The 17,539-nt window shown below is 35.0% G+C and overlaps 1 protein-coding gene across 3 annotated transcripts in view; it reads right to left on the bottom strand.

Annotated features, from left to right (window-relative positions):
* The window catches only part of CSMD3 (CUB and Sushi multiple domains 3), a 594,913-nt gene that overhangs the window by 110,896 nt on the left and 466,478 nt on the right, over window positions 1-17,539 (bottom strand). For all 3 annotated transcript variants that reach the window (XM_077188509.1, XM_077188511.1, XM_077188512.1), the window contains 4 exons: window positions 6,514-6,627; window positions 5,607-5,702; window positions 4,533-4,736; window positions 65-189 (listed from right to left, as the gene is read on the bottom strand). In XM_077188509.1, coding sequence (XP_077044624.1) covers window positions 65-189; window positions 4,533-4,736; window positions 5,607-5,702; window positions 6,514-6,627 — 539 coding nt within the window. The remainder of the gene's footprint in view (window positions 1-64; window positions 190-4,532; window positions 4,737-5,606; window positions 5,703-6,513; window positions 6,628-17,539) is intronic.

Genomic DNA, 17,539 nt, shown 5'->3' with positions numbered 1-17,539 from the left:
TCTTTTGCATAAGGAAAAACAGTTCTAAATATGATGGTAGCAAGCAAATAGCAAGTAAACTTACTTGAATCCCAGCTCCCTCTGGTACTGTGATCTTCCACACACAATTCAGATTGTTGTCATAAGGCTCAGGATAACCAGGAGATAAAATGGTCCCTTTGCGCTTTGTTAAAATACCACCACAGGGCACTGAAAGGAAATGCATAAGGGAAGAAAAGAAGTATAAAGCTTAGAATGAGAAGACTTATTATAAAAGCTTGTACTATGGCTGGAAACATATTAAATTGATGCTACATTAAAAAATACCTATATGCCTCAGGAAAATAAAATTTTATATCTCAAAACTCTTCCTTTATCTGACCAAAAAAGGAGTAGAAGAAAATTAGAATTATGTCAGTTTCTTACCTGACAGAATCATTCTAATATTCCCCTTGTTTATTTGACCTTTACAGAGTGAAATCCATTCTATTATCTCCTGGTAATCTTACAAAAATAAAGCATTTTTTAAGGCTTAGGTTGACGTATGAAAAACTCATACTTTGTATTGTATTGTATAACTATAAAGTATTGTATTGTATATATTGTATTGTATAACTATAAGTATTGTATAACTATAAAAGATAAAAAGTGTCACAAAAAAGATAGCATTGTTTCTTCTTTCTTTCTAATATTTTTTCATTCATTCTTTCTAATATTGCTCCTCTAAATAATTAATAACACCAGTCTCAACTCCTTGACTGTTGTGTGCTTGTGTGAGTTATTTCATCACAGTCTGTGCATCTACTGCATCAGTAAAGAATTTACAAGATCCTTGCAAGACTACATTCATCACATCTGTTCACGGATTAATAAAAGCGTTACGCATGAAACAGGACAGACACATTAAGTACCATCAAGTTTCTCTTTTGAATGTTCAACTTGAATACATCTTGTCTATATCATTAGAGGCTCTAACAGAGACAAATAATATTACATTTTAATCTGCATATGGATATTCTGTTGGTATTTTTGAAGTTGAAGGAAAAGATTGATGAGATGGTTTATCAAGTCCATTAAAAGCTAATGCATCACTTCTATGCAACATCACTAAGTGTCGTGGTTTGAGAGGAAGTGGGTTTTCTGGGATGCTGTGGTCACAACAATGGGTGTTCAGATTTGAATACTGGCACCTGGTGTGGCCACTGGGGACATTGGATACACCTCTGAGAACACAGGGGTTAAAAGCAGAGCACTCCCGGGGGAAGCCCTCTTGGTTTCTGTGAGGGAAGCAAGTCAGGCCTCCCCCGGCCCAGCTGCTGGCTGGGCAGGGGAGGGGAAAAGCCATGAGGCCGGGAGAGGTAGGCCTGACCCCGGGGGTGGAAGGGTGGAAGAGAGAGAAGTACCAGGAGGCATCGAGCAGCCCCCGCCAGGAGACAGAGAGGGAGAGAGAGAGAGAGAGAGCCTGTGCCACCTTGAAATTTGATATCATGTCCTGGCAGCACAGCCCGGCTTGTGGAGAAGAGAGAGGGGCAGCAAGAAGGTGTCCGGCCACTTGTGGGATTCTGCGGGCGGGCAGACCCCAAGTTTTTAACCCCTTTTTGGACAATGAAAACTTTACAGAACATTAACCTTTCCTAAAAGAGAGATAGAGTGGAAGATGAAGAAGGAAATGGGCAAGTGTGATGAAGGTCTGGGCAAGTGAAAGATGTCAGGAGAGAAGAATCTTAGGTAAGGGATGGTGGAGTGGTTTTAACTGGACTCTTCTTTTATAGCCATGGACAGAACCATGTTTCCTGTGACACAGAGACTGCATCCAGGGGGAGGCAATGACTCAGAGCCAAGAGGGTTCAGTGTTGGTACCCCTCGGCCCCAGGGGGTGAAATTTGGGGGCGACAGGTGTCCCAAAAGTGAGACTGCACTCTTTTTGGAACGGGACAAAGCATCCTTAAAAGATGACCCTAGAAGCAGCTCTGGTCCATGTGCAGTGGTGAGAGCACTGGACATAAAAGGAAGAGGTCACGATGGCAGATGTTCTCCGGGCAGTGCCACATGTGACGTGAAAACACACAAGGTTTCAACGTTGTTTCCAGGGGAAGCCTATGGCACAAGAAGGACTCCTCTCCTCTTAATGAACTGAGGATTGATTGTCTGAAGGGTGGTGCTGGACCAAGAGTTGAAATTTGGGGGATAGACGTATTGGAAATTTGGTGGGGGGAGGAGGAAATGTATTTGTAAGGTTTTCATTTTTCCTGTGTGTTCCTATTTACATATAGTTGTGGTGTAGTTAATAAAGTTTTCTTTTCTTTATTTCTAAGTGGGGGCCTGCTTTGCTTATTCCTGGTCACATCTCACAGCAGAAACCAGGGAGAGTGTATTTTCATGGGGGCACTGGCATTGCACCAGCGTCAAACCATGACACTAATTACTGAAGGGACTTCAGGAGCTGCAAATATGAGGATTTAGAAAATAGATAGAATGAAACTTATCTTAATAATAAATATTGTAGCTACATATTGCATGGCATAAAATTAATTGAGTCTGTTTGGAACTACATGGATAAATTAAAAGCTATTGCCACTGAAAGTGTTTATGCAATTACTCATAAAAGGATGACCAAATGGAATGGTTGATGCCAGGCTGCACCTTAAATGCTGTGTTAATTTTTGAGCCCTGTACTACAAGAATGACCTTGTAGTGCTGCAGTAAGTCCAAAAAGAGGCAACAAAGCTGGTGGAGGCTCTAGAGAGTACAACATCAGAGTGGCTGAGGGAGCTAGGGCTGTTCAGCCTGGGGTAAAGAAGGCTCAGGGAGATCTTATCACTCTACAATCTGAAAGGAGGTTGTAGCCAGGTGGGAGTTGGGCTCTCCTCCCATGCAAGTAAGGCAAGGACATTGTCTCAGTCTGTGCCAGGGGAGGTTCAGATTGGACAGCAGGTGAAGTTCTTCACAGGAGTGGTGGTTAAGCATTAAAATGTGCTTCCCAGGGAAATGGTGGAGTCATCATCCCTGTAAGTGTCCAAGAAAAGAGTGGACGTGGCACTTTGTGCTGTGCTGTAGATGACATGGTGAGGTTTGATCAAAGGTTGAACTCGATGATCTTGGATGTCTTTTCTGACCCTAATGATTCTATGATTCAATGATTATATGTATTATATCTGAATATGTAATATTAAAACACTCACTAGAATTAAGGCAATTTAATATGGTCACGTCTACCCCTTCAATTATTAAAATGGTTTAGTTTAATCTCATAGGTGTTTTATCACCTTTATTGACACAGGAATTTTCACACAGAAGGTAGACTGTAACTGTTCCTCAATTGAGCTTGTCTAGACACAGATAGCTTTCTCTTCATAGACTAAATAATGTATTAAAATAGCAATAATGCATTGTAATAACTGTCCAAAAGAATGATTTCAACACTTAGTCAAGTTGTTATAACTGAAAAAAACCAAAGGGAATGTAATTCAAGGGGAAAAGTAGTCCAATTCTACTGATTGAACTGTAATCTATGAAACTAAAATAGATAGAGCTATATACTTCACCTTCTTATTGATATAGAAATTGTGGTTCTGTTGCTATGCCTGAAACAGTCTAAAGCAACATTATTTGTTTAAAACTTGATTAATCATATTTTATCAATAGTACCCCATTGATACTTAGCCTTGATCTCTATCAGGATTTTGATATTTTGGAGATAATCTTATAATTTACTAAAAACCACTCATACTCTACTGGGCATCATCAGCTGGTTAGCATGGCAGATGAAACATCAGCCTAATGAAAACATGTTCTTTCTTTTCTTTTCATCTACTCACCCAAACCTGTGTTTATGTATTCTGCTGGAGTCAGTACAATAATGCCATTTTTGCAACGGGTTATGATATTTTTTATAAAAACTTCTGTTCCCTATCAGGAAAAGTAAAGTGGGGAATTTCATTACAATTACTAGATTTCCAGTTGGTCCAAGTCAGTTTATAAATATCAATGGATGCATGTTAATTTATGAATTTAAATTTGAGAATTTAATCTCAAAGTGACTAGAACCAGAAAAAGTATGTTTTCTGATCTGAAAAGCTACTGGCATTTTCCTGACAAGTAACAAAATATTAATGTAAGTATTTCTAAATCTTTAATATAGTAGTGTTCTTCCTAAAAGCTTGCAATATCTTGTTAGACATCTGCAGTGTAAAAGCATCTTAGTCTTGCAAGAAGTCATGGCACAAACTAATATTTCTGATTCTTGATTAAAGAGGGATACTCAGAAGAGGAACTTCCAGGGATGTTAATGTAAGAGAAGCTATCACATTAAATATGGCAGCAGAGCATGTTCATGAAACTTGTGAAAGTTCACAGCAGGGTTGCAATAGAAATAGAATAGAAAGGTTAGAATAGAAAGGAGAATAAAACTTAACCTTGAATAAAAAAGGAAGTAAAATAAAGTAAGCAAGAATAAAATACTATACCAATGACAAACAATAAACATATTCAACAGGAGACTAGTCCACACTTTAAGCAGTAATTATTTATATTAAAAAGCCTTAGGAACTCACCAATACATGTAGGGAGTGAATCATTCCATTGTGCCAATGCATTTGGTACTGTATCACATCTAATTGCTGTTGACCCATGGAGGATATAGCCTGGATTGCACTCAAAAAGAACCAGTGAACCAACTGCAAATTCATTTCCAATCCTTTTCCCAAATCTTGGTTCAGGCACAGAGCTACACTGTGTTGCACTTGTTCTTGGAACAGCTGTGAATATACAAAGAATTGTGGATTCTTAATTTTCAATTTGGTGAGGGAATACAGATATTGAATCACAAATATTTAAAATGTCTATAAGAAACTTTCAGCTATTTCCCAGCTGAGAACATTTCCATAATCCCCAAATGAATCTTCACAATAGAGATTGCTCACTTTTGATGTCTGAGTTACTATTTAGGAGAGCATAGCACTGATATCCTTGCTGAGATTGGAAGTAATGCATAAAATCCACATGTAAACCTATCAAAAATGACACTTATAAGAAATACTACCATGAGATACTTAACTAATACAGGGTTTCAAAATAAAATTTTGTGTCAGATATTTACATTTATTCATGTGGATTTCTAAATGTGTGTTCTGACTGTCAGATGAGGATTTATATATAATGAAAGAGTGAATTGCAATTGCAAGTGTTGGTATATAAAATTTTCCACTTGACCCATAAACAGGCAAATAATGTAAACCAAGAAAAATATCTTAATAACAGTAAGATCATTTTTAATCCACAGGTAATAACATTTACAGCTATTCATATTTAAATTGGGAGATAAAGCAGTTAGAGCATCCAGATGGGTCTAATATTTGTCAATCAGATTAGCAAACAAAAACAGCAGTTTTGTGTAACTCTCTTCTTAAATTTAGAACCCCTCTTATGTTACTTAAGTATTTGATTTCAGCTTTAAAATACAGATAAAAGAATAGTTTCAAACATTTTTCAAAACATGTAGAAATAGTGACAATTTTCTGTAGTTAAAAGGCTATTAGTTTCCTCTTCATTCTCCGTCTGTTCCTCTCTGATGATTTACAAACTATGATGAACAGAATAAATGTACACATTTCCCTAGGTTGTCTCACCTTGATAAACAAAATGAAATCCTTTAGCTGTTACTGGTCCAACTGAGGTAAATCTGACTGTGATCTGGTTCCCCGAGCTTAATGGAAGGGATTCGCCTACTCAAACAATGAAAATACAAAATTATCATAGCCACTTTTTACCAAAGAAAACACCTGTCAACATCTCTGCAGATAGAAATAATACTCTCCAAACCCCGTTCTGCTTCAGTAAACTTTGCAAGATATATGCAGTTTTAATATTTTTTGTTGACAGTATTATGTCATTCTAGGAAAGGGGAGTTAAAACTCATCTTAGTTACTAAGAATATTTGTTGCTTTTTTCCTTTACCAAAATCAAAAAAACAACTCCCCTCAAAAAAAAACCCCAAACCAATGAACCAATGACAACAAAACCAACAAATACCCACACCACAACAGACTCCCCTCAAAAAAAAAAAAAAACAAACAAAAACCCACATAAAACCTAAACAAAAATGGAAAAAAACAAACAAACAAACAAAAAATCCCCAAGCCCCCAACCTCTTTAAATAGACTCAACATGTAACTAATCTATTTAATTTTACTTTGGTACGAATATGCCTTGCTTTCCCTTTAGAATATGTGCTACCTATTTCAGATAAAGCCAAAAAAGGCACAGAGTAAGAAGTCCTAAATATCCAGAATATTAGCTAAATATCAAAATTTAAAAAAAGGCAAAAAAAAAAGCAATTATACTCCATTTCATTTATCAATGCAAAGATTTTGAAGTGTTTAGTTCAAAATGTGGATTTCATATATTTGCTTGAGATGAATTCAAGCAAATACGACAATCCTTTTTCTCTCTTTATTTTTTTTGGACTATATTTTCTTTCTAGATTGATTTTAAAAAAGTAAATAACAATATACTGAGAGTTCTATTAAATGATACCTGAATGAGATCCTGAGAGAGAGGATAACAAAGATGACTGAAGAGCTGGGCCATCATATACTTCAACAACATCATGGAGTGATGTCTGGAAAAACACAAACTGGCCAAAAACAACTGACCAAATAGAAAGGAAAAGAAGGAATAGGCACCAGTAGCCAAGACAAAAAAAACACAAAGCCAAACACATGGAATAGAATAAGAAAGGGGAAAAAAAAAAAGAGAGAAAACAAAATATATATTAATATATGGTTTTAAAAATAACTACATCACCTGTCCTGGTGCTGAATGGAGGTTATTTTTCACACCATTAAAAGTACAGTAAATGGATGAAAGTACATCTAAAAGTGACAATGAAGGTACAGAAGCCTTACAAATACATATAATCATTAAAGGATTCTAATAACTATAGAACAAAACAATTTTACTGCCATTGAATTATTTTCTACTTTCAAATTTTGTGCCCTCCACCACACATCTAAGTTCTCAGTGCAATTTTCTCCTTTATAATTCCAGGCATATCATTATAGGCTGTGCTTTATTAATTCATTTTGTTGATAAACCTCTGTAACTTTTACTTGGAAAGTAACTTACCTTGGAATGTTTCCCCTTTTTTTAAGAATAGTAACATTCCATACATCTTTGCTTTTTTGAAATAAATGAGCAACTGATTGAAGGCAACAAACAATTTTTAGAATACATCTATTGAATCACAAAAATCTTTATTTTTAAAGTCATTCTAGTGGAGCAACTCAATGCAAGGTTGCATAGCCCATTTGAATTAAAGGTGTTTTCCCTTTCAATACAAGTAATCAGTGGGAAAAAAAAAAAAAGAAAAATAAATTTTTGGGTTAGTTCTGACCCTAGTACCTAGAAAACATTTATATGCAATACTATAAGCAGTGGAGGGGAAAATGACTTAGGAACTATACATATATAAAGGTGGAAGCAGCCAGATATTTTTATGTATTGGAACAACTAAAAATAAATTGAAGCATTTCTTGTTCATTATCCAGGTTAGACATTTTGGAATAAATATTCCAGTGTGTTCCTACTAGGTTCTGGTTGTCTGTCAAAAGTTCTGCAGTACCTTCATTTGGTAGTTTTAGTTATAGAAGATGAAGCTCTCACCTCCATTTCTTTCAATGATTATACATCCTTAAAGCTTTAAAAATTGTATATTAAAACTGAATTGTCTTCAAATTGTTGACTTTTTTTGACTGATTTTTTTTTAAAGGCAGTTCCATGTTCCTTACTCATGATCTTATCATATATTTGTTTCAGTTTTTAAAAGCCTCTTTTTGAAGGAAAAGACTGAATGTTATATTTATAAAAATTTGAAACAAAAGTTTTTCTGAGACACTTCCAAAGATTCTTGTCCATATTTTAAGAGCAAGTATAAGAGAGATGCTGAATTTCTCCTTCAATTTCCAGAAAATAAATCATTGACGTTTTTAATAGTTCTGATTATTTTCAAAATAATATTTGTCTGGATTCAAGTCTTCTCTTGCTGTTGCTAAAGATGACAAACAAGCTTTTAATCCAGTTAATTTTTTCTGTCATATTTTGATTTTTATCAAATCTTTTTTCGTACTCAGTGAATTTCATTTTGCCATTGAGACAAGAAAAGTTACTTGTGACTTCCACTGCTATTTCCCATTTTCAATTAAGCTTCAAATATGCATAGAAAATTCAGGCAAGAGCTGAGGCTCCTGTAACAAGTACACATAGCTGTTATCAAGAGCTGTATACTGGGAAAACTGTAAAAATTGACTTGTTAAGCTATATTTGTATTTTAATGGGTTACAAAATAAATAAATAAGCTATTTATCCACAGTTTTACCATATATGAGTAAAATTCCAGGTCTTTTTTATATGTTTTGTAAGTATTTCAATATTGGTTTTTCCTCTGGTTTTGTCCTGGGAATCCTTTGATCTAAAAGTTTAACACTGAAGAAGGTGAACTAATGCATGACCTAAAATCAGCCACTTTGGAATGAGAAAGGTCCACGTATAATTTTTGGCAACTTTTTTTTTCATTATCATTTGTGCATTTCCTAATAAAATACAAACAAAAATATAAGAACATAACCAAAAGTTTTCATTGACTTGAGATAAAATATATTTTAAAGAGATTTTAAGTGACTGAGACATCAAAAGAAGAGTTAAAGAGGAATTACTGCCAGAAAGGGGTTAACATGGAACAGCAGAAAGCTCAAGTAAGTGTTTTTGAGCCTTTTATGAGCAATTTACATGAGTCAAGCTGCTTTCTCAAATTAAGCAGGAATATGTTGCAGCCCCTAGGGAAGAAATAATCTAGACAATTCTCCTTCCTTTTTGTGTGCCAGGATACTTTTGATTTATTAAACTGCAAAATGTTGAAAGGTATAGTGACTGATACCTAACTAGTTGACATAATGTTGTGAGAAAGGAAATTCAGATTATTAGAAAAAAAACCAGTTCATTAGTCCTGTGTTTTCTGGTGCTTATTATTGTCTACTTCCTTTGGTAGTGGTTTCATTTGGTGTTCATTCTTCATTTGGTGTTCTTTTCTTTGGTGTGCAAACCACCTTTTAAATTAGCAAATGTTGATAAAATATTATGTAAGTATTCAGTATAGTCTGCCTTTGGGAAACAAATAATTGAAAACTATTATCCAGTTCAAATAAAGATCAAATCACTTCAACTGAAGAATTTGGGTGTGACTTTTTTTTTCTCTAATGATGGATGGATAAGCATTCCCTGAATAATGACTTAATCATCTGCTATCCCCTGTCAACTGAAAATCATCTGTCCAAAGATGTCCTTTAGACTTTTGACATCTAAATTTGAGCAAATTATTTCTGAATTTATGCTCATCTTGGCGTTCAATGTTTTGTAGCAATACTATTTAAAAATAAAATACAATTTTCTCTGTGTTTTGTGGTTTAATATTTTACTTACACATTTAGTTGTCTTTTATTTTACAAGATAAACAATGCAAGATTGTTCAAAAACCACTTTCTCCTGAAATTTTGATAGTTAATGATTTATGCATTTCTGAAAAAAATAAACAAAATTCATTTTAAGGGGTTTTTTATACATTTCCATTTGTGTGATTTTTTTAAATTTTAAAATTCCAAGTAAATTGTAATGTTAATATAGCCAATAATTTAGGACAGTGAGGGAATTCATTAATTCAAATTATGTCAGCACAAGAAAGCTCCCTTTTAAACAGGCAATAGCTAGATAAGCAGACTTTCCATGCCTCTAAATATGTAGATGTTTCTATGGCCTTCATCACTGTAACATCTGGACACTTTCAAAGAGTTTGGAAAGCATCTAAAAACAGATGTAATTGTCCAAAAATAGATTGCTAGTTAAAAAATTCATCAAAGAAATTTTAGTTTCATCTTTAGAGCAAGAAATCAATATGTATAGAATTTACATCTGCCTGTTTAAAAAAAAACCCAAACTGGTACAATTTAAATAGCATTAGATTATGAACAGTATCCTAAGTATAATTCCTATCACAAAATTAGAAAATAACTGAGGCTAGAAGCCTTTGCCAATGATCTAGTACAGTCCTTTTTCAGACAGGATGGCCAGATCGCTCTGGTCCATGTATAATCAGGTTTTGAACTTCTATGGGGATGGAGAACCCACAACCTCTTTGAGCAACCTGACCCAGCATCCTGCGTCCCTTACCGTTCTTATCCCTTGCCGTGCCTTGCCTTTCTTTCCCTTGGCTGAACAGTGCCAACTCTCTACTTTTAATCATCTTGATCATCTCCAATATTTGCAGATGGTGACCAGGACTATTTCCTCTATCACCTTTGCAGGTAGAGAGGTGAGACCAACTGGCTTTTAGTTCTCTTAATCCTTCTCCTTGCTTTTCCTGAAGATAGGAGTGTTGTTGTCTTTTCCCAGCCCTTGGGAACCTCCCTCAGCAGTCACAACCTGCCAAGGGTAACTGACCTCCCATGCACTCCATCATGTCCCATGGGTTTGCTCAGTTTGTCTAAGTGCTCCTAATCCTCCTCTAAGTCGTCCTTACTCTAGACTTTTCTGCTGGTCTCAGGGTTCCAGGATTGTTCAAGATTGGTTTACTGGTAAAGACGGTAGTTAAAAAGAAATTTATTAATTCATGTTTCTCTGAATTTATTTTTCTGCAGAGACTTCACCCCAGATTCAATCTTACATGGATTTTGACTTTTCTAGCCTCATCTTTTCAGTGCAGTTCAAGTGTTTGTATTCCTCCTCGAACATCTGACCTTGCTTCAACCCCTTGAGTTTTTCTTTTTTTTTAATGTTCAAGTTTTATCAGCAGCTCCTTGTTCATCTGGGTAGGGTCTTTGCTTGATAGTCTGATCATTGGCAGGGACCATTACTTTCTTGAAGTTGTGATCCCTGAAAATTAAATTTACTTCCTGGACTTCTCATCTCTCCAGGGCCATGTACAATCAGAGTCTTCCAAAAGAGACCCCTGAATTGCTCACATTTCTGACTGTATTGGGTCTGACTGAGATAGAGTTCGTTTTTCTTTAGCAGCCCTCACAGTGTGCTTTGCATTGGTAGCTGGAAAGGTGTTGATAACACAGCAGTGTTAACAAGGGCTGGGAGTGGGCAAGGTCCTGGGGGAGGGGACAGAACCAGGACACCTGACTCAAATTAGCCAAAGAGATATTACATACCATATGATGGCAGCACAGATATAAAAACTAAGGGAGACAGGAGAAATGAGGGGTATTTTTTATCCTACAGTGTTTGCCTCTTGGAGCAACTGCTATGTGTGCTGAGGCCCTGCTTCTTGGGAAGTGTCTGAACATTGCTCTCTGATGGGAAGTAGAGATTAACTGTTCCCTTTGTTTATGTACAGACAAAGTTTTGCTTGACTTTTTTTTCCTTTAAACCTGCTAGTTGTTTTCAGTCTTATTCTCTCTCCCTTGGTCTGTTGGGAAGGGGATTTATAGAGTGGCTTGGTGAGACCTGACATCCAGCCAAGATCAACCCACAACACTAATCCAGGAAAGAGTTAATCCTAACTCAAAATTCAAACATGTAGATGTAATTGTCATTAATGCTAGTACTGAGCAAGTAGTATTAACTTGGAAAAAATATATTTATTTTATATATTATGTCAGCTATTGGATTTAAAGAAATACTCTTTAAAACTTACATGGATAACAATAGAATAAGATGATAATTCTTCACCCTGGATTTTCCCTTCTTAGGGATATTTTGTGTGCCTAATGGTTTACTGAAATCAGTAAGCTTTAGTGTAAAATCAAGTCCACTACAGTCAAAATTCACTTGCCTTTAAAAAAACACCAGAAGGACTAACATGGTTTAAGCATTGTTATTACAGAAACTGAAATGTGCTATTCATATATGCCCTGCTGGTGAGACTCTAGGCATTTGTTTAAAGCCTGAATCAGCATTTAAAATGATAGGTCTTAGTAACTGACAAGGAAATATGAAAATACGCCCTATTAACTGTAACAGAACCCAAATTACCTTTACAGTTCTTTTGTCTCCAATCAGAATCTATTTCAGTCTGGAAAAGACATATATGGGCTATATCATGGCCCTTATTTTCTATAGTAACTTCACTGTTTCTCTAGCACCAAATCAGTTGAAAGAACTGAGTAAAATCCCAACAAACAAAAGACCCATATAAGTCAACTTATTTGTTAAGAATGTGAATTTAAAATTGTGCTTTAAAACGGTAGTTTAGATAATTTCCTCTAATATATTTAAAGCAGGCTTCTTCTAACTGTGAATGAAAAATAAAGTATTCAGGTGTCTACCACTTGTGGTATAAAAAAGATCTAATTTTAGAGCTAGATGTCTTTCTCAGAATTTGAAGTTACTCTGTAATAGTTAACTTTTCGTAGTTTCAAAAAAATTTCTGTAGTCTGTCTAAATAATATTTCCAAAAGAGAGTTTTGTTCACAACATGAACAAATAAAATATAAAAATTTTATTTCACAGTGAAAAAAAACCCATAAGAATCTGTTTCTATGTCTGGTCCACTGATGATATGCTCTCTTTGCTTATGATTTAGCTTAATTTTTTTTTTCCTGTGAACTCCTTAAAAAAATTACAATACCATATTTAAAATTTTTTTTGGGAAAGAAAATAAAAAAGAGGAAGAAGTCCACATTTTTGAGAAACTTCTTTAAAAAACAGAGAAATCTATCACTAGAGAAATAGTATCTATGGTGATTAAGGATAACAAGTGTGCACTAAGAAAGAAGAAATGCAAATTTCTCATGCATCCTAACTCCCAAGTCTGGAAATCCCATTCACTGTGCTAAGTGATGGTTCATGGTCAGTCAGCCAAATGATAAATGACAATCCAGAAAATCTATGCTTTAAATAAACAGAATTCAGGCATAACTCCAGGAAGCAGGAAACTACTGTGTGATGTTTTCTCTCAATGAAAGAGACCCAGCAAGTCCTTAGGGTTGATCATGTTAGTGCCATCAATCAAATGATCAACTGATAGGAAAAACCTTGTGCCATTCTCAGAAGAAAGAGAGGAGTTCCTTACAAAATAGACACCTGCATTAAGATTTGACTACCCTAGTATGATGAAAATCACTTTCAACCAGTTTTCTTTGCAGAAGTTACAGTTTTTTAGATTTTTTTTAAGGAAGAGAAGGGGAGGAAAGAGTGAGGTTTTTCTTGTTTTGTTTTGGGATTTTGGTTTGTTTTTTTTTTGAGAAATGGGACATTATTTGAATTTTTCATTTCTACAATTTCCTTTGGATTCAATTTCAAGACATCTCAAACCAGCCATGGAGTAGCCTTGAAAAAAAATAAATGCATAAATTAATATCATAATATCTGCATCTAGAAATATTTTAAAGTTAAGGTTCATACATTATTTATATGAAGTAGCTCTGCAAGCCAAGACTTTTGCATAACATAGCTTAATCATGGAAATTATATATAATAAACTCAGAGATGATCTGGTACAAAGTCTTAATATGACTCTTTGCTGTTTTAATCTATGACAAAAGCAGAAAAATTACTTTTACTATAATGTTAAAAAAATCAGTCTACCTTCTGTTGCAATGTATATCTGCCCCTCCTACAGGAACATAGCCTTTCTCTTTAAATGCCTCTTTTCATTTAAATATTTAGCTTTGTAACAAACAGGAGATAAGAAAAATATTATGAATTTTTCCTTTGTATTTAGGATTAATCAGCAATACACTGTGATGCATTGAACTTGAAATACAAATGACAGACTGACTCAGCATTTTAAAAGTAACATATTCATTTAGACACCAAATAAACAGATATTTGCCCCCTTCTGCTGAGAAAAATGTCCAGTAAAGCTGCAAGATAATTTGAGTGCTTGTTGCGCTTTTTGAAGAGAAGTAGGTCAATAATCTCTGAGAAGGTTTTTGGAGGAAAGATTGAAAGATGACATCCTAAAGAGAGGATCTTACAGAACTCATGGATAGGAGTCCTGCTCTCAGTAAGGAAACCTAAATTGATTTTGACCAGCTCACATAAAAGAATTAGAAGATTTGATCTTTTGCTGGTCAGTGTAATAATTCAGTTTGACATAACACTGACTATGTCTGAGTTAGCACTGCTACTGTAATTTCTAAATGAAAATAGTAGCAGAGGTCTCATTTTTAAAAAATGTTTCTCCTCTGACATTTCCAAACATTTGGTTGTCTGCCAGTTATTGCTAATACATTCAGTCTCGTCTGTGTCTGTAGCAGTGATCTTTAGTGATATCCGTTGCATTTCTCTGTTATGGTTGACACTTCTTATCATAAGCTGCAACAGGAAAATTATTGTTTGTGAATACAAATAGAGTCTCTGCTAATAGTATTTTGTTGTGTAAATCCTGATTCATTTCAAAACAGCAGAATAAAACAGTTGTCTAGTGCTCCTGACCTTGGAAGAACTAAAAATTAATTCCACCTGTATGAGCCTCTTGGGTGCACTACAGACTAGATGTCAAAATAAGGCTAGAGAGGGGTTTATGTGTAAACCATTGAAAGGGATATTCTTACTGGCATCAGTTATGGACAGAGATGTGCTGAGTAACTGAGCAATGAAACTAAATGGACTTGATAAAATAAAGAGAATAATTATATAACTGAAAAGTTGCTAAAGCTGCCAATAGGTAAAAGTAGCCCCCTCTTACACACACACACATATATATATATATACACACACATTTTCTATAGCAACTGAACTGTAGATAAGCTATAGAAACTTTACACAAGTCTCCCAGCATAAAGAAGCATGACCATACAAGACAAACCTACAAAAGTCCTCAAATATGACAAAATTCTATTTCAACATCATATGTATAGCACTAATTTACTGTTACTAGCAAATTATTATGAGTGATTAACATAAAAGTCATGGAGGTTTTCCAAACCACACAAAGATGTGCCAGTTAACTTGAATAGGGTGAATTAATTGGAATATATACTAGTTCTTCCCAATGTTTGTGACTAACACTACTGTCTAGTCCTTAATCTCTGTGGAGACTCTCCTTAAAGTCTGTGGAAAAAGCCTTTACTGAATTATCTGCTTTTCATCAAGAATTATTGGTGTTCCTTTGGTAATCTCAGCTGGAGATGGCAAATGTAATCCTGCATTTCCTGGTATGATATCCAGATTATTAGGGAGGAAAAGGCAGAATAAATGAGTCTCTCAGCAAAGAAGGAAGAGGTAAGGAAGGACAAGAAAGAGTTCTGGCTCTTAAAGCTCACATGTGCCATTTTCCTCCCAGAGATGAAGGTGAAGAAAATAGCTGTTCCATTCTGTGATCGCAAAAAAACCAGAGCCCACAGATCTAGACTGAGCTGTAAGTCATCCTCTGCTGTTCTTCCTTTGTTTCAATTCTACAAAGGAAGGGTTGAACAGAAAAATGATTTGTCCTCTCTCCTCTCATAGTATTCCTGCATTCTCAGACTTGGAGAGGAAGAAGAAGATGGGATCTGCTGATTTCTCATGTTTGAGAAAAGGAAATATTTATCTGAATGTATAAAAAGATAATAAGAATAAATTTGGAGACAGAAGATGGGCAGTTACTAACACTGGAAGCTCAGCATGAGGAGTGATGTTAAACTGCACAGAAAAAAACTTACATGCATATTTCCCCACAAATGAGTGCAATTTCACGTAAAGTATGAGATTTAAGACTTTTCCTGGAGCTGGAAGAGGACTGAACTCTCCTAATTAACACATTTCCTGCTTTCTTCTAAAATCAGCAGAGTTTATTACACTAAATAAACTATCATTCTCCTCTGGCTTCAAACCTCTGCCTCCCTCTTTTCTCCCATTCTGCAACTCTCATCCCTCTCTCCTGGCCTGAATCATCATGCATACATGTAAAGCTCTTTCAGGATCTGCAACAACACAACAGTAGAGGGAAAACAGTTAAAACAATATTTATTTTTTATTTATTGCTAGTTATATAATTTTATTTTATATTATTAATTATAGAGTATATTACTTGCAATAATTTTAAAATTCCTATTATGTACATCTGCTATCACAGAAACCTGAAGGAAGCATCAAACCCCACAAATTTTCTTTTCTCTATATTGATTTGTTTTGATTTTATTCAACTGAAATTCAAACACCTATTATTATAATTTGTTTAAAAAGGTAACATAGATTAATTTATCCCTGTGGACAAAAAAAAAATATATTTTATAATTTTAACTCCTTTAATACTCCTCAGATTTATAGATGTTAAATTTATCTCATTTTCTTACCTACCTAAAAAATAGATGGTATTTTATGCCTTACTATTCAGTATTTTTGCTGAGTGGAAGGAAATGTAACACCACATTTAAAAAGAAAAAGGTCTCTGTTCCTGTGTGTTCTGGTTTCAACCAGGACAGGGTTACATTCTGCAGTAGCAGGAGGGGCATGGCCAGGACAGGAGGTTTTTCTTTACCACCTCATGTGATTACAGTCAGGGATGGGGGAAGGAAGGCTCTTTGAGAAGAAGCGGTTCCTTCAGATCCTGCAAGCCTGGCACAGAGAGCCATCTGGTACTGTCTATTATCATCTGGCTTCTCTTCCATGTGAATTGTTTCTTTTCTTATGCCCTCTGTCATTAATACTGTTTCTGTTACTGATCTTATTCTTATCTCATTGCTGTTTACAGTAAATTTTTCTTATCTCAAACCATGATCTTTTGAGCCTCCAGTTCTTATCTCCAGCCACCCACAAGAGGGACGGGGCATGGGGTAGCAAGTGGCAGTATGGTTTTAGTGAGAGCACTAAATTGGAATAAATTTCCCAAATCACAGACACTGCAAAACTTGCTTGACCTACTATTTTCTTTTTTTCTTTTTTTGAAAGAATGTCATTCTCAATGTCTTGCATGAAAAATATACCTCTCATATGTTGCCAATGTCATTTCTAAACTAGGGAAAGAGGATCGAAGTGATAATACAGTTGAAGTAAAACAGTTTGACAAAAAAAAATACAGATGCCCTAGGCTGTAATTATTTTTTATTTAATAGACTGAGAGTGAGTTAACAGATCTGGAGCACTGACTAGAGTGAGAATTAGAAATTTAATTTGAATAAAAGCAGCATAGAGAAAGCCTACTAATAAATAAGGCAATATACTGTTTGATATAAAAGTACACTAATTTCAAAGCATCCTACTGAAACGCTTCAATGAAGGTGTGTAGACATTTTCCTACATTATGTCAGTCCTATATATAGTCTTTCTTAAAAACTAAAGTCTTTGGTCACTAGTAATGTTTTTTAATTAGATATTTTTGTGGTGTATAAGACAACACATTTTAAATCTATGATAATGCCTAACAGATCCATCAGTGATTAATGCTATAAACCTAAATAAAAGCAGAAGAATGAAAGTACATTTCACATCTACTTTGCACAGGCTGTGTTTTCTGAGATTATTTTACCAAGGCAGTAGTCAAAGCTGCAGACCTAGCTGCTGATATGAAATAAACTGTTTTGTACAGTTTAAACTTCTGGCTTCAAATCTACTCTGAGTGGAAGAGCAAGGGAGACAAAAT

Source organism: Agelaius phoeniceus, chromosome 1 (genome assembly GCF_051311805.1).
Source record: "Agelaius phoeniceus isolate bAgePho1 chromosome 1, bAgePho1.hap1, whole genome shotgun sequence".
In the NCBI taxonomy this organism is placed as follows: domain Eukaryota; kingdom Metazoa; phylum Chordata; class Aves; order Passeriformes; family Icteridae; genus Agelaius; species Agelaius phoeniceus.
Note: the sequence above shows the minus strand (reverse complement) of the source record. Positions and strands in the feature narration are given on the sequence as shown.